This window comes from Dermacentor albipictus, chromosome 8 (assembly GCF_038994185.2).
Source record: "Dermacentor albipictus isolate Rhodes 1998 colony chromosome 8, USDA_Dalb.pri_finalv2, whole genome shotgun sequence".
In the NCBI taxonomy this organism is placed as follows: domain Eukaryota; kingdom Metazoa; phylum Arthropoda; class Arachnida; order Ixodida; family Ixodidae; genus Dermacentor; species Dermacentor albipictus.
In genome coordinates, this window is record NC_091828.1 from 71149361 (window position 1) to 71171476 (window position 22116).

General features: G+C 45.9%; 1 protein-coding gene across 1 annotated transcript in view; it reads right to left on the reverse strand.

Annotated features, from left to right (window-relative positions):
• Positions 1 to 500: 500 nt before the first annotated feature.
• Positions 501 to 22116, reverse strand: part of LOC135920705 (uncharacterized) — a 35336-nt gene continuing 13720 nt past the window's right edge. Inside the window, exons 4-6 of the mRNA XM_070524650.1 lie at positions 10390 to 10458; positions 6302 to 6355; positions 501 to 587 (exon numbers count right to left, since the gene is read on the reverse strand). Coding sequence (XP_070380751.1) covers positions 501 to 587; positions 6302 to 6355; positions 10390 to 10458 — 210 coding nt within the window. The remainder of the gene's footprint in view (positions 588 to 6301; positions 6356 to 10389; positions 10459 to 22116) is intronic.

Here is a 22116-nt window from a genome sequence, read left to right on the forward strand (position 1 = left end):
CGGGATCCCATGGTCTGAACTTTTAGCCGCGATCATTCCTTCCTTCCTTCCTTCCTTCCTTCCTTCCTTCCTTCCTTCCTTCCTTCCTTCCTTCCTTCATTCATTCATTCATTCATTCATTCATTCATTCATTCATTCATTCATTCAAATAACTTTATTCAGTGCCCTGCGATTTGGTGGGGTGGGCCTGGACCACGCCTAGGTCTCAGCCAAGGGTTGTTGGCCCTTGGCAGCTTCCTCGGCTCGCTGGACGGCCCAGAGTTGGTACTGTAGGTCCGAGCTGAGCAACGCAGACTCCCAGCGCGCGCGGAGGATCCGCGATCATGAGTAGATTAAGAAATTTCACATCTGCGGAATGGGAAGAAGTAATGTTTTCTACATGCAAGTCAAGGCGATTCGAAATTAGAGCCAGTTTATTTTCCGTCATCAAGGCCGTCCGCGTGTCCACCACCGTTCTTTCATTTATGCTGCCATGAACAGACCCCAGAATAGGAACGTCTTCAGGCAACGAAGAAGATGCCTCTGACGTAACGGATCATGCCCAACATGATGTGCTTGTCCAGTGGAATGTCCGCTGCGATACAACGCTGTGGTCATGCGGGCGAGAGAGTAAGAAAACGAATATTAATGGTCAAGCCTTTGAAAACCTTTATCGCCACTTGCTTGGTTGATTGACCAAACTCATCGGCTGATCGATATGTATGGTCATACAGCCTAAGGCTACGCAGGAGCTATAAAAGCTGTTGCGGAGGAGGGTTCCATAAGAGTATTACTATACACGAGTGTGAGTCTTGGCACACCGCTCACCTTACACACACCTGTAGAAGTGTTTTTAAGACAACATTGCAAGTATAGCTGCTTGCACTGAAAGTGCAACGTACACTTTGATTAGTAATATTTGGCTGAACACTGCAGACTTGCCAGTAGTGGGATAATCACAATCATTTGTGGCAAGAGGACTACCACTGCCCACTACATGAATCGTGATCACCGGAACGAACAGTTGAGAAGACGACCGCCAACTTCACGTTGCCAGACCTGTGTATGGGCATTTCTTGTCCTATGGCTGTTAGCCTCGTGCGCGACCGATGCCAGCGCTGCGAACGGCGCTCTGGTGACGTCAGATGTGGGATCCATCTTTGTCGTCTGCTACGCGCCAGCTATAGAATAGCTTCCGTTTCATCCGTTTTCTCGCTTTCTAACTGTGTCTCGCGCAGAATGGTGCTCACCACTTACCGTCTGTATTGTTTTTCTAGACTGAGTACTATAAATGGCAGCATCAGGAAAGCAACAAACGTTGTATACTTTATGTATCAGCTATATCGCCACCCGCCCAATTGCTATGGCATTGCACTGCTTAGCTCGAGGTCACTGATTCAACTCCGGCCGCTACATTTAGATGGAGGCGAAATGCGAAAATGCCCACCTATGATTAAATTTAAGTGCTCATTAAGGAACCACAGGTGGCCAAAATGAATCCGGAGACCTCTATTATCGTGCGCGTCATAATCATATGGGGGTTTTGGCACATAGAATCACGGAATTTCCTTTTTTATAATTTTCTTTTATATAACGACAGCCCTCACGGGCATGGACATCTCGTGACTCAGTCACAAAACAAAGCGCCGAGGGAGTAAATAATATTCCACGCAGTTTTTGAAATGAAGCACGATCGCATGACTCATTCCCGAAATTTAGCGCCGGTTAAGTGGCACTGTAGCTTAATAGAAATTTTAAATTTCGCTCACAACTCTAGTCGCTCTGTGTTGCATATGACAAACTTTTTCCGACCAGAAAAATGTAATTTTTTAAATGGCAGGCTATTTATCCCACACATTAGTTGCCCCAGGGTCTGTCATGTTTCGCAATCGCAAGCACGCTTTGCAATATTTTCTTGCAAGTAAATCTCGTTATCACTTTCTAACACAAAAATATTATTTGATTAAGTTAGCATGGGACCATTTCTGTTCAACACAATTTCAGACTACCACAGAACGCTCGGATGACATCATTTTATCAGCGTAGAAATATAAATATCGTTATTCTAACAAAAAAAATGAAAACGCAGGAGTGCCTGTGAACATTTTATTGCGCCTTTGTACCTTTATCTATATCCGAGAACTCGAGCAAGAATTGCGCCAAGAACTGCGCCAAGTTGCCTTTAAGGCCAAGATATAGTCCGGCGTTCTCGGCGCGCCAGGCCGCAGCAGGCGAAGTCGGATACGCTGCGCTAGCGACGCCAGGGGTGCAAGAAATTTGCTTCCTCTAGAGTTCGGCGTGCGCGCACAGCTCGAGGCTGGCGCCATCTGTGCGTCCGGGAGCGCAACTTCGCCGCGGCGAACAGCTGTTTACATGGCGCATGCGCGTCGTTCGGCTAGCGCGCGCGCTTCTCGTTCCGCGCGCTGTTTGTGCGCTAAAATAAAAGCTTTGCGGGATGGCGTTAACTTGTCCTGACAGCCAGAAAAAAAACATAATAATATTTGGGGTTTTACGTGCCAAAACCACTTTCTTTCTGACTTGGGCTTCTTTAACGTGTACCTAAATCTAAGCGCACAGGTGTTTTTCGCCTTTCGCCCCCATCGACATGCGGCCGCCGTGCCTGACAGCCAGAACATCGCACTCATATTGCTAGTACTTCGGCTACGTCAAAAACGGAAGCGGACCATGTATGTACATGCGAAAGCTATTCGACAAGCGCTCTCAACTCGGCGACTACCACCAGCTAGTACAGGAGCTGCGAAATGCAGCTTACCTGTGGCGAGACCACACTGCTTTCGTATAGCTTCCCACGCGTTGTTCTTGCGCTCTGTGTCGCGGTGGTCCATGCGTTTCACATCGTATACACATGGAAGGTTGCAAATCGCTTCAAGCAGGCGTCCTCACTCGCGCTGTCATCCCACACGGATGTTCAAAAAACCACAGCCGCACTGTCAGTACGCGCACCGCAGGCCGCCATTCTGCCTTCTGCTCGCTGCCGCTGCAGCGCGCAGTGCATTCTGGTCTAGCGGCAGCCGCGTGAAATAGAACACGCTCTATGTCCGCGCCGGCGGCGTTGTGCTCGCCAAGCGCGCCTAAGCACGCCGGCTACGCCGGGACGCCGGACTGTAGAGTGCGCGCTTTTCACCGACGTCGCTTAACCGCGACGCGCGTGGCCGCGCGCGCGCGTTACGCCGGACTATATCTTGCCCTACGTAGCGAGCGCGCACGCGCGCGGAGTGGCAGCGGTGTCCCCCCTCTGACGTCACACGCGAGAGGGCGCCACTCAGAGGTCTCGGCTAGAGTTACTGTATATGCTACCAAAGGAAGCATATACAGTAACTCTAGTCTCGGCTAGTGTTCCTGTATATGCTCCCGCAGGGAGCAGAGTTGCGCATAGGTCCGGTTTATGATCCAGCTCTGCTGTGGAGCCACTCCTCGCGCGCGCAGGAGGCAAGTGCCGCGCGGTGTTCCATTTGCTTTTTAGTCTGCTGGTCGCGAGCCACATGCGGCAACTGTGCGCAAGTGCTGAGCAAGATGACACGTTTCAATGCAGGCAAAGCTCGAACGATTGGCGTAGCCGGAGAGGTGCCACCCCCCCCCCCCCCCGAAATGTTTAGTTTGCGTGTACATATATACACGCACATATACAAACACACGCACGAATGTACGTATAAAGAATAGGACACCCCTCGATCTCTCAAAATAAGGTCCTGACTACGCCCATGGCTCGAACAGCTCTAAAGTTCACGTGCTAACGCGCATTACCTTAGAACAAAAAGCGGTGCATTGTTTCTCAGCATGCATATGAAGTTTTCTCGCGGAGGCGGAAGGCAAGAAATGTTTTAAAGGGTGTTTAAAGAAAACTTGACACACGTGTGGTAGACAATTATGTGAGCACATTTTAGCTGCAGAAACGAGACGAACAATGAATGCCGCCAACAGAACTATTCTGCCTGCAATATTATGTCAGTGACCGTTGACCGTCATTCATCACTAAACGTCGTTCACAGCAGCTGCGCGCTTTCGATATATACGGTGCAGACACGTAAATTTAAACGCATTTCAAATGTTCACATGTGCACATCTTATGCAAAGCTTATTTTTACGATTGATACCGCAAACTTAACAGCTGCTTCGTAGCAGCAAATCTCCAAGTAGAAAAAGATTCAAGATGCACGAGCTTTTACATCAAATTTATTTGGTACAATGGAATGGATGAGCAATGGCTGGTGGCAGAAGGTAATGAGTGCTGGTTCTTGGAGCCATGGGGGGCAGAATTCAAAGCCACTGGAAAGGCAACACGTTATTAAGAGCAACAACAAGTTATTTTTATTGGACTAATCACATAAGATGACAAACTGGCAAAGTAATTATTCTGACATTGCAGACTGTATTATGACAGCACACTTTTCGTTATCTTTTCGTACTACTCAGATTAATTTACTATAACACAGCGCTTATTAAACGCACAAAAATAATTTCACATTCCTCACGTCGACGAAGGCTTATGGAACAAGCAACATATTGGGGGTGATAAATGCTGAAGCTATCGCAGCTGTCTCATAAGCGGGAGCGCACGGTTTTTTCGCCTACTACAAAACAATGAACACCAGCACATCAATCGACTTTACATGAAAAATCAGAACGCCAACAAAAAATAAAAAAGAAGATGGAGCAGAGAAAAGCCAGAGTACAGCGGGCAAATTGTACCTGCAGTATTTACATTGTTCTGAACACACTTTTCTGTAGCCGCATAGTCAGAACAGTCGTACAAGCAACAAAGCGAATTGAGCGAGTTGGTAATTTCCTCCCGATTTTTACGATTGATACCGCAAACTTAACAGCTGCTTCGTAGCAGCAAATCTCCAAGTAGAAAAAGATTCAAGATGCACGAGCTTTTACATCAAATTTATTTGGTACAATGGAATGGATGAGCAATGGCTGGTGGCAGAAGGTAATGAGTGCTGGTTCTTGGAGCCATGGGGGGCAGAATTCAAAGCCACTGGAAAGGCAACACGTTATTAAGAGCAACAACAAGTTATTTTTATTGGACTAATCACATAAGATGACAAACTGGCAAAGTAATTATTCTGACATTGCAGACTGTATTATGACAGCACACTTTTCGTTATCTTTTCGTACTACTCAGATTAATTTACTATAACACAGCGCTTATTAAACGCACAAAAATAATTTCACATTCCTCACGTCGACGAAGGCTTATGGAACAAGCAACATATTGGGGGTGATAAATGCTGAAGCTATCGCAGCTGTCTCATAAGCGGGAGCGCACGGTTTTTTCGCCTACTACAAAACAATGAACACCAGCACATCAATCGACTTTACATGAAAAATCAGAACGCCAACAAAAAATAAAAAAGAAGATGGAGCAGAGAAAAGCCAGAGTACAGCGGGCAAATTGTACCTGCAGTATTTACATTGTTCTGAACACACTTTTCTGTAGCCGCATAGTCAGAACAGTCGTACAAGCAACAAAGCGAATTGAGCGAGTTGGTAATTAAGTTAACATTCTTGGCGTATATGTGCAGCGCGACACAGACGTGCCGTTCTTTCTTTGTGCCGCGACTGTGTCGCGCTGCACATATACACCAAAAATGGAACAAGCGAACAACCTCTCATGCCAGGCGTGCGCATTTCAGCGTGTACAGGCGTGTTACTCGAGATAAATGCTCGAGTAATAAATACTCGAGAAATTTAGTGTAAACAAGCCGAACTCACCTCTGTAAACAAGGAGAACGGACCTCGCATATCCTGGTCCCTTTTGGAGCCGACCGGTCTTGTCCGTCCGCACGGCACCGCGTAAAAAGCTTTGCCACCTTCCGTGCGATTAGCGCAGTTTTGTGTCAAAATAACCTGCTTCGTAGCACTTCACCAAAGTCATTACCTTAATATTTTCGAATGCCGTACCTGCAACACGGAGCCAATCGTTGGTACGCACGCTCGACGGTCCACTGATTGCAATTTCGATGACACTGACAGAAACGAGTCGGCGCCATTTCCGTAAAGTTTGCTTCGGAGCGCGCATTTGATCATTTGACGTCCTTTTGTACCACGTGATCACTCTCGGCGAATAGCGGTGCGAGCGGCGCCGGAAAAGTTATGCGCAACTCCACCCCCTGCGGGAGCATATACAGGAACACAAGTCTCGGCGCTAAGAGGCGTAATACAGGAAACGAAGTAACATTATTGCATCTATTGACTGACTGACACAGCACTGACACAGCGTAAGCGTCACTTAATGCGCTTTGAGGAATCAAATTATTCTTTAGGGGAAAAGCTACAATGAAATCCTAATGCTCACCTGAACCTGCTTAAGCATTCTGTCCACATCTTCTACGGAAACGTTTAGCATCTCCTGCATAGAGAAACGCATAGAGGCTGCCGGTACTCGTACACGTACACGTAGCTGTTACTAGAAAGACGTTGACTGTAATCACACAGGTAAACTTACAAAAATAAAGTGATGTTTAGAATGAAAAGCAGGAACAGCGCCACACAGGACGAGCGAGTAAACAGGACAGAGCGCTGACTAGCCGCAGTCAGCGCTCTGTCCTGTTTACTCGCTCGTCCTGTGTTGCGCTGTTCCTGTTTTTATTCTAAAGATGAACCAACCAGCCCCATTGAACGCACTGCAAAGTTATGTTGCGTTACCATCTATTCATTTTAGGGCACGCAGGGATATGCGCACTTTAAGATGACACGTACCATGTTAATTGAGAACCTGAACGCACCACCGTAATAAGTCCTTCTCGTTTGCACAGTTAGCGCACGTCCCTGTCAGATCTCGTTCTGTTGCAACTACTTCGTTCCATACACGCTCCCAAAGTGGTGTTACACGTAATAAGCTGTACACCTAGTGATAGGGATTTAGTGTACTTTAGGCAGCCTAGTTTTTGAGATTCAGTCTGTAAGCAGGTCCGGTAGCGTGTGCCATTCGATCGGCTAAAGTTATTTAGTTTACTTGAATGCTAATCCAAATATGGATGGATGTACCAACAGAAGTGCGAGCATGAAATTGAAATAATTACGCTATGCTCGCCTTAGAGGCGTCTTTAGAAAAAGTGGGTAGACAAAGGCAGCAGAAAAAATTTCCGTCTTCCGAAAGGCAATACAAAACTCGGAAACGCTATATATTACCTCATATTTTCGTGCGAAAGGCTGTAAATAGTGAGGCGTACGAGCGACACTAGTTAATGTACTCGGAGTCCAAAGGTTCCGTTTACTGTTTCATGTGCAAACTATTTTCGATTTCAAGCAATCCCAGTGCTTTCACCACGCACGGCTTTTCTGATTGGAAAAGAGCAGAAGAAAAAGTTTGCACACATGAAACTAGCGTCGAGCACTGGAACTACGTGGCAGCATGGCTCGCCCGCTCTAACTCGAGCAGCATAATTGACACGGAGCTGGTTAAGCATCTTGTCACTGAGGCCGCTTACTGAACAAGAGGTGTTGAAGCACGTAGTCGTTGTAGTTAAGCTTCTAGCTGAGCGCAACCTAGCGTTTAGGGACAGGGGGGAGATTTTTGGTTCACCGAGAAATAGAAATTATATGGGAGTGCTTGAGGCCATTGCCAAGTTTTATCCCTTTCTAGAGGAGCACATCAAACGCTACGGGAACAAAGGAAAAGGTCACCCATCGTATCTGTCAAAAACCATTTGTGATGAATTTATCGAGCATATGGCGAAGGCTGTCAAGGAACGTCTCGTTGACGAAGTGAAACGTGCAAAATACTTCTCTTTAATTGTTGATTCGACTCCAGACCTTACTCACGTTGATCAGCTGTCAGTATTTTACGATAATATTTAAATGGGAAAGTTTACGAACGCTTTCTTGGATTTGTTCCAATTGACTCACATACCGGCTTGTATCTTTTCGATACCGTGATGTCCCTCTTGACGACCAATGGCATCTCAATTGATGATTGTATGGGCCAAGCTTGTGATAATGCGATTAATATGTGAGGAAAATAGAAAGGACTGCAAGCTCAAATCAAACACCTGAACGAATCGGCAGTTTACGTCTCGCGCGCTGGTCATTTACTGAACTTAGTTTGCGCATGTAGCGTTGATAGTTGCCTTCAGGCAGTCAAATTTTTCGCAATAATTCAGACTTTATGTGTTCTTTGCTGCCTCACCTAAGCGATGGAGGTATCTTTTTGACAGCATGGGCGGAACTGGCCAGCAGCTTGTTTTGAAAAGTCTCTCTAGACCAGGTGGCCAAGACACGCTGAATCATGTAGGGCCGTTCTGAAAAATTTCAATGCAGTCTTGTGCTGCCTTGAAGCTATATCAAAGAACGAGGAAGAAAACGGTGGCACTAGGAACGAAGCGCACTCTCCCTTCAAGAAAATGACAAAACTAGAGACTGCATTCATGACGATTTTCTGGAGTGAAATCTTAGAGCGCTTTGACTAAACGAGCACAGCACTTCCGAAACCAGGCCTAGAAATTTAAACTGCTGTAGACCTGCTGAGCTCTCTAGAAGGCTTTGTTAATTCTTTGCGACCTCTCTTTGATACCTTCGAAGAGAGAGCACGCACGCTAAGTACGAATCAATGTTATCAGGATGAGGGCAAACGCATCGTTTTGAGTAAGTACCCGGACGGAAAAAGCGATAGTGCGCTACAAGGTCGAAAAAAGTTTATCGTAGACACCTACAATGTTGTACTTGACAGTCTAGGCCTCTGCTTTGAGAGTGCGAAAGGCTGCCTACACTGAACTCTGCCAAAGTTCCGGATTCTTAAAATTGCTGATAGAAGTTGGGAGCGAGGCCTCTCTGGCACAGCAGGCTAAGAATTTGGTGAAAACCTACAAAAATGATTTGGAGCCAGCATTTTCCGCTGAAATCGTTCAGCTTGCGAACTTTCTGCACAACTCTGTGTGCCAGGACACGATTCCGCTGGGAATAATGAAGTTACTGCACGAAAGAAAGCTTATTGATGTGTTTCCGAAGCTTTCTATTGCTTTGCGAATGTACTTAAGCATACGCGTGGCAAACTATGAGACCGAACGATCGTTTTACAAGTTGTCGGTGATAAAAATTGCCAGGCTTAGCTTGCTTAAGCCAAGAATGCGTTGCATATTGCGCGAGTTGGGGCCCAGCTTTTCCTCCGGCTGTCGTGACGTCACGTCACGTGGTTGCGCTAAAGGTCAATGGTGGCTGCCCGGCCGCGCCCAAGGGCTGAACTGAGTGATTGCAATATGCAACGCATAAAAATAGAAGCAACTTAATAACAAACATAGCAAACTTAAAAGAGAATAGACCCACATGTGAGACGCGCAGCAATGAACAATGGCTCATACCCTCAATGGTGGCCGCGCGGCCGCGCCCAAGGGCTGAACTGAGTGATTGCAATATGCAACGCATAAAAATCGCCTTCGTTCGAGCCTCCTTGACGACAAGGTGAACTCGCTTGCTATCATGTCCATTGAAAGTTACATCCTCTGCGATCTATCCTTCGAACAGACTATATCTAACTTCGCCAAAGCGAAGGTGCGCGAAAGATGCCATTTTAAAAGAGGACTGCGCTATACATGAATAGTTCCAATAAGTTCGTTGTGTCGCCTCCCAGCCTCCACGTTGCCAATGAAACGCTGAGCAGTGTAATTCAAGATATGCAAATCTTCGTTGTTCGTCTCTTGTTTGTTCTTGTGATATTTAGCGTGCTGATAAAGAACTGTATTTTTGTTGTTTTCGATAGCGCCACATTTATTTGGTGTCTTCCTTGCTTATCTTACCTTTAACGAAAATATTTTCAAATAATGTTTTGTAATTAGAGTTCGTAATTTTCATCTGTATTGTAGTGCATTTTATGGTGTTTGTATTGCCTTAAGTATTGTATATATCTATTGCATATTTATTGAGTAACGTGTATAACGATTACTGCAGTCTGATGCTTGAATTTAATAAAGAATGTTTTCGATACAACCATGCCTCTCCTACCGGATTAAACTTAATGGTGCAAACAAGTCCTAGCTTCAGAAGAATCTACATCTGAGCTGTGTTGTCTTTTCTGCGTTCTTGTTCGTCTTGATTGCACTAAACTTTTCCTTAAAACCTAGCTTTTGCTGAAAACAGAATGCAGATTAATCACAAAGTGAACATATCTGTTGGTGTTTACAACAGCACGCGTTAGAAGCCCGTTTTGTTGTTTTCCTTATAATAATAACAATAATAATAATCCCGTTGATCGCACTTCGTTCTTTTTATTTTCGCGGAATTACAATAAAACGAGGCATATTTCCAGTAGAGTAACAGGCGAAAGGGGGGGGGGGGGGGTCAGTATAGGGGAAGGGGGCCTGCATGCACATTAGCCCAGGGCCCCCATTTTCTTATATAGGCCCCAGCCCACGCACAACACAAGCTGCTGTCTGCGTCAAGCAACCTTACCGGAAAAGCTGAAGCCAGGAAAAGTGAATATGCCTTTCCGCACTTAACGAGGTCCGATTGCATCCTCTTCTGTGCTGAAAGAAACGCATTAGGACCAGTGAAAAAGGTGTCCTAGCTCAATTTTGATATATACAGGGCCGGCATTTTCAGGTGTTCACTTTCGGGTATAGTATAGGATTCACGAGATTGCATCGTATCTCTGGCACAGGGTCAAGCACAGTGCTAAGAACGCTGTCGCCCGTTGACGCCTGCGCATCCGGTGCGATAGTTTCGGGCCATCTCGTGACACGTATCCGCGAAAGTGAACGACCGACAATGTTTCCCCAGAAAAATGCTCGCGTCACTATGAGCCCCGAGAACGAACTACAGGGGCGCTGCGAGCGCCGCTCGTGTGACGTCAGGGCAAGTACTCACGCTTGTCGTCTGCTGCAGTTTGGGGGGTGTTCGGGCGCCTTCTGCAGTGTTTTTGTTTGTTCGCTCTCGTTCCCTCTGCTTGTATACTTATGGCGGTCTTCTCAAATATATCTTTACGACGTCTTCGTTCGGGGAAATTTATTCAAAGAACCTATTTCTTAGACGACAATACAGTTCTCAAAGGCAACACTACAGTACCAGCCGAAGGAATGCAGACCAGCCCAGTGCGGCTTTTTCATGCGCGGATCGACAACCGCAAATACATAGCATATAAGAATCCAGCTATGATGGCACACCAGAAGTGGTGCAACAAATATATTACAAATGCTGGCTATATATGACTTCTACAACATTTACCTTCATTTTACTCTGCTACAACAGGTTTGCTCACGACGAGTAGTCCATGGTATAATATCGAATTTTTGCATTTCTTCGCAGAAACACTCGGCAGTAGCGCTGGGACATAGCTAACACTGCAGTTTACATTATATCAGCCCCACTTGGCTTCTTCAACTACTTCTCAAAATTAGGCGGTTCTTCACGTGTTTGACGGCGGTAATTTGAAGTAAAGCTAATTGAGGCTTACAGCTGCTTGCAGAATACGAAAAGGAATGTGCCAATATATACTCCTTTTACAGTGCTACACGTTCAACTTGAGCAATTTATTGGTGTTTTTTGCTTGAGGAATATACATGACGAATCTGCTTGGCGATCTGACACAGGCCGCTCGGCCCAAATTTTTTAGAGAAATATGAATTTTGGACTGTATGGCTGCAGCCAGAAAGAAACCGAACCGTCATTCATTAGTAGTATGGGACACATTGAAGATATAATTCCCGGTGGAGGGTCAAAAATCAAGTGAAATATGTAAGGCTTGTTGTGTCTTCCTTACGAAAGTTTGCGAGGTTCTCTTTTGGGAACTGACGAAGCGAATAGTTCTGCGGTTGTAGAATTAAACAACGCTGCATCGAGACATGGTGAAGCAGAAGGTGCTTGAATTTTCCTTTTCTAGGCAGCCTATAGGCTCTGCTGCAGTACTCGAGTACTCGAGTATAGTTTAGGCATTGCAACTGGCGCTGTAAAAAACTGCTTTATGGCTTCAATTCGAGCTTGTACGGCACTGATGGGTTTCGCGAAGAATGCGTACCTCGCCATAAGTACAGTCGGTTGTTAACGTTGTTCGAGGTCTGCGCCATATTGTCGATAAAGGCTACTGAGGGCCACCATGAAACATTTCATCGCTTGCTATTGATTGGCTCTCGACCTTAACCACGAAACTTTTCTTTCAGGTGATTGCTACTATGGCATTTGTGAAATAGCTATGTAAATAATCTACATAACACGCCGTCGAGTTAGCAGCCATGAGCAATTCGTTTTATGGGGGCTTGTTTCAGGGAGCGGTGAGAGTAATAGCAAACTTTTTCATACGAAATGCGCACCTAACTCTTTCTTTTACGCAATAACAAATTGCCCACATTTGACTAGAACAACTCACCAGAGTAATAAGAATCAAGATGAGAGTTTCGCAGGGCAGTGTCTAACACGGAGAACACGTTAACACCACATACCAAGATTTTTCTTCCATGTAGAATGTCTCTTATAGCTAAGTACTAAGGGAATGTTACGTATTTAGCGCAGCATCGTACACAACTTCGCGTATTGAATTTGCAGACATTCTTTTTTTACGCAAAATTTATGGACAGACACGAAGCATATATGCATTCAAAACCAGTAGAGGAATCCAGCGCTACATTGCTTGCGATATCCAAGTCACAAACTTTCTCGACTCACGCGCTTTTGAAGAAGGAACAGTGGTTCAGGCATGGCAGCAGAAAAAGGAAGCCGACATAGCCTTCAATAACTATGGCTCAAGCCACCCATACCCCAAGCATACACGAAGGCAACGAGCGCGCGCGGCCGCTGAGCGAACCGGAAAAAGCGGCGTCCTTGCCGTGACGTCACTCGCGAGAGGGCGCCACTCGCCGCTAATTGTGACCAGATGAGATTCCTAACCTTTAGCCATAATGGATGTAAAAGATTAAAAGATAGCGAAGGGAGGCAGGGGAATTGAAAGCAGCTAAGCTGCTGGGCCGCCTCTCATCCTGCCGACACGCGATTTAGCAGGTTTTGCGGAATATGGTAATGCTGCCGCGAGGCTCTCCACATCTCTGTAAGGTGCCTGGCGGTGGTCTCGTGCTGACGATGCCCTCTCGGTGAGCGCATATTTCCCCCGTCATCTTTTAAGAGGTTCAATACATACAAGCATTTGTCTCGCAAACCAAATTATTTCAATAATTTCTCTCGTCGTATTCGAGTGCTGATTGCCGTGTTATAGTTTGTTAACGAAGCTTTCCCTCAAGTCTAAATATTTTTTAAGGCATTTTGTCGTGTGCGTATCATGGCCACGCACGCTTATATCGCCTTCCGTTTCTCTACCACGGTTGCGCTTTAAAACCACTGCGCTGCAAGTTTGCTTCAGAGACTTTCTTTTCCTTCCCTCCTCTCCGCCCTTAAACTGGCTCTCTTAACTACTACACGCAGAGACAAAGCAACAGCGCGCGCATTAGATCCTATAGATGAGATGAATATTTACAGTTATTATTAGGGTTATAATTATATTCGAGTGCTGATTGCCGTGTTACAGTTTGTTAACGAAGCTTCCCCTCAAGTCTAAATATTTTAAGGCAGTTTTCCTAGTCTCTAAAGCCGCTCGAGCTCACGCTGCTCCTCTGGCGGCCATTTTTCCAAGAAATTATGCCTTCCAACCACTCCAACCACAAAATCGCCTGTCGCGGACATCATCATGTCCCTTTTCACATAAGTATGAGGCTCGGAGCAGGAGCTATGGCGCTTGAAAGTAACCGGTGGCTTGACGAACCAACCGACTGAGCTACCTTTCCGGGCAACATTTAAGGGTCACGAGTTCGAATAACATGTTATGTTTCTTTTTTTTCTTTTTTTATTGTCTTTTCCTTCATTTTATCACTTTACGGAAACCCTCCTAAAAAAATTATATCCTCAATTATGTGTGGCCACACATGTGCAGGTCATAAATACCAGGTTCTCTAGCCGAGTGCCATCCATGCGGTATAACCGAGCTCAGATTCGTCCACCTTGACTGACCAAATAGGGCACCACTGTAGGTTAAATGAGGCGTACAACTCCTGCGGGACCCGCCGTGGTTGCTCAGTGGTTATGGTGTTAGACTGCTGAGCACGAGGTCGCGGGATCGGACCCCGGTCACGGCGGCCGCATTTCGATGGGGGCGAAATGCGAAAACACCCGTGTACTTAGAATTAGGTGCACGTTAAGGAACCCCAGGTGGTCGAAAATTTCGGAGTCCTCCACTACGGCGTGCATAACCAGAAAGGGGTTCTGTCACGTAAAACCCCATAATTTAATTAATTTAACTCCTGCGGGGACGGTAGAGTATCCGTCTCCAGTGCAAAAGGACCGTGATTCTAATCCCGGTGCCGCGCAATTCTCCACCGGAAAATACAAAAAAAAACCCCGTGTGTTGAGAAAATTGCACAAAAAGGCCTGGAGTGCGGTCTGATCCCGGCGACCAGAACCGGTAACGCACTCTCTCACCAGAGCAGGATTGGCCACCCTGGTGCAGTACGTGGCCACAACCTCCCATATGAATACAACAATCAAACCCCGGCCCTCAGTCCCCAGCAGCCACGAAGCAACTGACCACGGCGGCGGTCAGATCTGTGACACTGCAGAGTGTGCTAAGAATATCTGGCTGGAAATGTGAAGAATATAACCAACCCTTATTTATAGCTTTCATTGATTACGAGAAAGCGTTTGATTCAGTCGAAACCTCAGCAGTCATGGAGGCATTACGGAATCAGGGTGTAGATGAGCCATATGTAAAAATACTGGAAGATATCTATAGCGGCTCCACAGCCACCATAGTCCTCCACAAAGAAAGCAACAAAATCCCTATAAAGAAAGGCGTCAGACAGGGAGATACGATATCTGCAATGCTATTCACAGCATGTTTACAGGAGGTATTCAGAGGCCTGGAGTGGGAAGAATTGGGCATAAAAGTTGATGGAGAATACCTTAGCAACTTGCGATTCGCTGATGATATTGCCTTGCTTAGTAACTCAGGAGACCAATTGCAATGCATGCTCACTGACCTGGAGAGGCAAAGCAGAAGGGTGGGTCTGAAAATTAATCTGCAGAAAACTAAAGTATTGTTTAACAGTCTCGGAAGAGAACAGCAGTTTACGATAGGTAGCGAAGCACTGGAAGTGGCAAGGGAATACATCTACTTAGGGCAGGTAGTGACCATGGATCCGGATCATGAGACTGAAATAGCCAGAAGAATAAGAATGGGTTGGGGTGCGTTTGGCAGGCATTCTCAAATCATGAACAGCAGGTTGCCACTATCCCTAAAAAGGAAAGTGTATAACAGCTGTGTGTTACCAGTACTCACATATGCGGCAGAAACCTGGAGGCTTACGAAAAGGGTTCTGCTGAAATTGAGGACGACGCAACGAGCTATGGAAAGAAGAATGATGGGTGTAACGTTAAGGGATAAGAAAAGAGCAGATTGGGTGAGGCAACAAACGCGGGTAAACGACATCTTAGTTGAAATCAAGAAAAAGAAATGGGCATGGGCCGGACATGTAATGAGGAGGGAAGACAACCGATGGTCACTAAGGGTTACGAACTGGATTCCTAGGGAAGGGAAGCGTAGCAGGGGGCGGCAGAAAGTTAGGTGGGCGGATGACATTAAGACGTTTGCAGGGACAACATGGCCACAATTAGTACATGACTGGGGTAGTTGGAGAAGTATGGGAGAGGCCTTTGCCCTGCAGTGGGCGTAACTAGGCTGATGATGATGATGATGATGACAGGAGCACTGTGCGCACTGTCGGGATATCCCTGCCGCCGGAGCCTAACAGCATTACGTAGTACGGGAGAAGACGCATGTTGGGTCCTTCATACGTCAGTTAGGCTCTCGAATTTCGTAATCGTTCATAACGCGACTACGTGAGCTATGAATTATACGGTATGGAAACAAACAGCACTGCAAACGGGACACTGAGCGGTCAGTTGAGGGCCCTGTGACATCAGGTTTTGTGTGCCATTTTTAGCCCCATTTGCTTCTATAATCTTCGCTACTATGTCCCTGAATTTCACATTGGCATGACGCGAGCGGCAACACGTTGGACAGCGGGCTTTCCCGACCCTTTCTTCATTTGGTGGTGTTTTGGAAAATGGAGAGAATGCGAAAAACGATTGCGTGCATGAGGGAGCAGATTCTAGTTGACCAGCTCGGGATACTGGATTTGGTTGCGGTGATTTCTTGTGATGTGGTTTGGAGAGAGAGGCCACCAACCGCCTAGAACGTGTCGTTAAATGTTGGTCGAAGTGAAAATACCACGATGTAGTTACAGAATCGAGCAGTCTGTTCGCAGCTAAAGCAAGAATTATGATTTTAAGCAGGCAGATTGGCGCGGAAATCCACAAAAAAGGGAATTGCCGCGAACTGGCGGAGAAACCTTGGCACTTAAAATGTAGTCTATGAGATTACTACTGTACGTAGGTCGGCTGTTACCAAGTGCCACATACTTGTTGTTTAAAATCGCAGTTATTATATAACACATGCGTTTGCGCTTTACTACATACGGGTATTACGAAGTAAAAAAAAAGTTCACGCTAACGAGTTGCAGTGTAAAGTGCTGCATGCTGGGCACTGCCTTCGCTACAACGAGTGCAGTGCTAGAACTGTGGCGTCTGGGTAACTGCATGCTCTCCCTCTCCCTCGCTTGATACGGAAAGCGAGGAAGAGGGCATTCATGCATCCATGTGGCGTCCCTCGTTGCGCGGCGGTGCACATGAGTGCTTTTGTACGCGTTCGAGTTTGCGAGTGAGCGCCCCGAGTCCTGTGGCCTCCGTGTGACATATAGAGAACGCCATTGACTATAGGCCGTTTTTTCGTAGGCGCCGCCATATTGTGAACGCAGTGGCGCCGCCTATGAGCAGCGCCATACTGGCTTGGGTGAAAGCGGTCTTTTGCATGGCAGGTATATGCTCGGCGGTAGGTTCCGGCGTTTGTTTTCGCAGTCGTGCGCTCTGCTTAGTATGACGTGCGTCTTCTACGTCGCAAACGGTTCTGTAAGACGTGCTGAAGTGGTTTAAGGCATCATGGCATAAATTTCTGCTGGCGTTGAGGTGAACGGAACACGCAGCGCGATGTGTGCGCGCATATTTCAGCCTACAATCAGCCTCGGAAATCAATTGTGTATTTCTGAATGTTCCAATCACTAATGTGATCATATTGCAGTATTATCCTCTATTTCTAATCTGCGGTTTACGAGCCATGAAACATACGCGACGATCGTAACAGCGCCGGTACCGTTCTGCTACAATAGGAGCTGTGATGTTATACTATGACATGCGTTCAAACTGTTCGCTGTAGGTTACATTGCGTGACTACTTGGTTCCATGGATGAGGTTTCCACCCCTGAATAAAATAGTTTTGGCAGTAATAGCAACATACCTTACAGTCTGAATTAAGCTTCTCCAGCAAAGGGACTGTTTAAGAACTGCGCGAGTGTCCTAAGCAGTGGTAGGTGCTGGATTACATATATCTTTGTTCTATATGCCGCATGGTCCAAGCCTACGGCATCAGTGGTCATATATTTATAAACGTTGTGCGGAGTGAGTATGCGAGGTCCTATCGCGGCGTTAGCCAGTTTTCTCTTGCTCCTTCGAGAAAGAAGATGATAACCGAATTTTTGTTTTTCGGTTGTGTTCGTTCCGTTCTCTACGACGCACTCACACGTATTACGGAAATGCTGGCATCGCATTCTTTTTATGCGATCCCTCTCATATGTTATGGCTGTATGCAGGCCAAAAAGACAATGCCGAAGCGCACAGCTTACATATGTATCGTGCTGGTTCACCAACCGCAGTGATCGCTGTGTTGAGCAGCGCCATCGGCCTCATGCAGGAAGGCTAGCGTAGACATGTAATTTGAAGCCTACTAGTGTTTAAATGCGTGAGAACGATGCCGGTGCATCATAAATTTTTGATAGCGCCTGCCGCTTAAATGTTTCGTGGTTGCCTTAGGTTGGCCGTGCACGAGCATGCGCTCTTATGCTTTAGGTTTTGCTCCCTACGCCAAGCGATCAGATAGTGAGCAGATTTACCATTTCATGCTGCTAATACAGAGACACCGGTTTTGTTTGTTGAATTAAAACCGATATAAGCAAAATAGTCCACAGCACATACACACATCGCGTCTGATAATGTGCGTACACCATAGCTGATAAAGCGCGTCACATTTTTGCGCCCCCAAGAGATATTTCCGCCTACTGTAGTTACCGATACACCGGAATGCTTCCCTGACGACCATATATGAACGGACATGGCGTAAACTTCACAAAGTAAGGTCGAAAACATCTCGAAATCGTTCCGCAGCACGCGACATCAATATTTTCAAGCAGCGCCGCGCCGGATCGCCCAAGCCAGAGAGGAGGACAGGCTCTCCGCGAACCCTATCCTCCTCGCGCGATGAAACGGTCTATATAACTATGCCGTAGGGTGCCAGCACTACAATAGGTTTGTTCGATTCAGATCGATTCAGACAGGGCGCACGGCATCCCAAGTGATGAGGTGCCGGTGGTGCTGATTGTGTTGCGTTGCCGGGCTGCACCGACTTACACCCTTACACCTTGCCGGTGTAAGGGTGCACTGCACCACGACAACACCTCATCTTGCAACCCGAGCACTCGTGGACGGGGGTGTAGGACACGTCGCTGCAGCTCAGACAATCGAGGACCTATAGTTGCAGCACACCGTAAATCAGTGCAAAATGCGCAAAGAAGCTTGGTTTATTCGAATAGAGCTTAATAATATCATTGATGTCATATCTTATCACTTACCTTGGTGTGGCTAAAAAAGAAAAAAAAGCCTTCACTTGTATACGACCAAAGCAGTTGGGCAAGAAAGCACGAAAGTAATCAGCTGGTATTGTAGAAATAATACGACACTTCGGAAAACTTGAAACGAAGGAAGATCGGCCTGATAAACAAAACATTACTTTCTTGCAGCTATAGCATGTAACTTGTCGTCTGTTTCACACCACATGTAGGCGTATAAATCGCTATCGTGATCACCAATAAATGTTTCAAGCACATTTACAGCATTCAACTAACACTCCCATTGCAGCAGGGGCGTAGCCAGGGGGGGGGGGGGGTTTATGGGGCTTCAGCCCCCCCCGAAATTTTTTCGCGCTGTCCATGCACCGCCGACCAAAGCGACCCCCGGCGCCGGAAATCACTCTGGATTTGGTCTAGAATATCTTTTTGACGCTCGAAAAGACATTTAACCGCGAAGATTGCAAACTCGGGCTGGATTTCGTGGCAACGCCCATACACCGGGAGTCACATAACGCCAAGCAGTCCCATCTGAGCACAAAGTTTCAAGGGCACTTTTTTGGCTCGCTGCGGCATCTCACTGAGGCCACGGAATCTACGGAGCGCACGGATATCAATTGCGAAACTTTATGGGTATAAATCTCATAAGCTCTTGATGTGAAAGGTGCATTGACATTTCCAAAGTTGTGCTTTAGATTTTCAATTGCGGAACTTTGTGGGTTTAATGTTGTTATAAACATTTGTCGCCAAAGGTCTATTGACTTTTCTAAAGTCTTACATCGGAACATACAACGAGACAAGCCAAATCAACACACTAGCAGACGAGTTCACAAAGCAGGCAGCGAGGTCCAATGAGACGAAGCGTTGGGGTGGTTCATTTGTGCCGTCATGTCACATAAAAAAATATCAACATTTTTTTTAACCTACGCCAGAACATCCATGTCAAGACACTAAAGCCAGCCAAAGTAACTACTTTCTTATTTATTTTTTCTACTCTGACATTTATTCGCGAGGGCACATTGAGGCTCTTCAATTTTTTTTTTTTGTTCTCGCTACCGTACCCGCGGGCTGCCAGAGCCAACCAGAGCGCATACGTTTTTCTCGTATGGCCCCGACCACCGTGCGGTGCACTTCGGTGCGCGTTCGGTTTGCTCTGGCCGAGTGGATTTTCACCGGACAGAGTTTGGGACGCTTTCTGGCTAGCAGACGAGAAAAAAACACAATGATCGCTCGCCGGCATCACTGTGGGGACTAGAAGGATTGCACCGCATTCCTTGAGCGGAACCTTTCCGGAAAGTCTTGATTCGCCGCTGTAGGATACTGAGCAGTATGCGTATGGTTCCCAGTGGACCAAGCGTCTCATGCTTTCTTCGGTATTCCTTCCGTAGCCCCATTAGGTGCCCGAAGTAGGCATTAGATTCTGGCCAACATACTTTCCTATGCGTTTTTTTTTCATTGTGGTGCCTCCGCCTCGCAGAAAAGAAATACATTGTAGCGGCGCAGCGAATTGTCGCATGGTGAAAGTTCGATTTTGATACTTCTTTTGCGGAAAGTAATGGGTGACGGGACGCTTCAGTTTCCGGATACGTTTATTATATTATTGCGAAAGCAATTATATGGACACTCCAGGCGCATTCCTGCCATCGCCCTCATGTTTCATATAAAGTCCAAGGGTGATAACATCGTGACCACACGCTGCATGCTGTATGTGCGAGTGAAAGCGTAGGAGGGGAGGTGGAATGGGTGAGCCGACGATGGTGGCTCAGTCTTGTGTGCGCAAAGGAGAAAAGCGGGGAGCAAGCGCGCCGCCTTCCGTCGCGCGCAATACATTAGGAAGAGTGGATGGAATGGGGGCGGAATCTAGGATTCTGTAAAACTATGATTGTGCAACATGTTTATTTGCCTTGTTTGACGCATTATATACAGTTACTTCTTCTTACATACATAGACTCATTGGAGACTTATACGTATACTTAAATATCTTGTTGCGAGGTTTAGTGTATACATGCAGTGAACTTTGTTTCCAGTGACACTTTTTTGTCCTTTATCAAGCCGTATTCTCGCATTTGTATATCCCATTTTATCTTAGCATTTCTAATGTACGAGGGCGAGTCAAATGAAAGTGAGCCTACCCTAACCGCGCAATAATGGTTCGGTTCATTATCTGCAAGGCATGCGCGTATGAGAACTGCATGTCTCATTTACAAAAGTGACACGCAGGTGTCAAGATAAATGTTCTTTAACGCTCTCATACACTGGGTTGAATATGGTTGCTTCACATAATGAACACTTCAAAAGTTCAACAGCTCGGTGTCGCGAAGTTTTTGACAGCTGAAGGTGTTTCCAAAACAGAAATTAATCACCATATGACTGCCGTGTACGTTGAACACTTCATTTCATTGACCACTGTGAAGCGTTGGAGCAAACGGTTCAAAGGACGTTGCAAAGACATTCGAAGACCGGGCCAAAACAATCATGCAATCATTTTCGGCACATACGAGTATGAAATTTTATGAAAAAATACATATTTTACTTGTATTTACAGAGCGTAGCTTTCAAGAATTTGTTTGCAGCATCTTTGGCAATGACAATGCAGTTATTATTCATGTATTTGATCCCTCGATAAATTGTTTAAGAGGAAGCTTTAGCTCGGGCCCAATCCGACGCGGCCTATTCGAATACTTGTAAAACGCAGAAACGCTTTTCTGAGATAATCCTGCTAATCGCTTTTATTGAAATTGGTTGCGTTTGGGAGAGAAAGTTAAATCCTAGTGTCTGTTGGAAACAGAACTTCGATTTAGGGCCTGAATTTTGTTTAAAATATTTTGAAAAATTCGAAAGTTTGAAAAAATAGAAGCACGATGTTTACAAACTAATAGCTATGCATGAAGAACAGATATTGTGGTTCTGTAATCAGCATTTATTGTCACAGTCAAAGCGGACAAGTTTGCTGTGTCAATTTGTATCTTACGTGAACTGGTTACGTTGTGTACAAGGGTTCTGCAAAAGCCATATTTCCACAGTACTAAATTTTTTTGAGATTCATGTGTAGCATATCTATTTTGTCCGCTGCAGATGTACTATTAGATGCAATTCACAGAATTGTGATATCATTTATCATTGTTGAGTCACGGAGTTTTAAACTTGATAGTTTCGTTTGCTGAAAATTTTCAATTTCGGCCAATTTTTAATAAATAATTGACCGCCTAAATGAAAAATTCGAAACCAGTAGTCACTAGAATTATACTTTTTCTTTTAAATGCAACAAACCTCCTCACATTTGGTGAAGTAGTTGCAGGGCAAAACGAATTCCCCTTCTACATGTACTTACATAGGAGCACCAGACCTAAAGCTTCCTCCTAAGGAGGAGGCTGAGCTGGAACGTGCAGCTATATATATATATATATATATA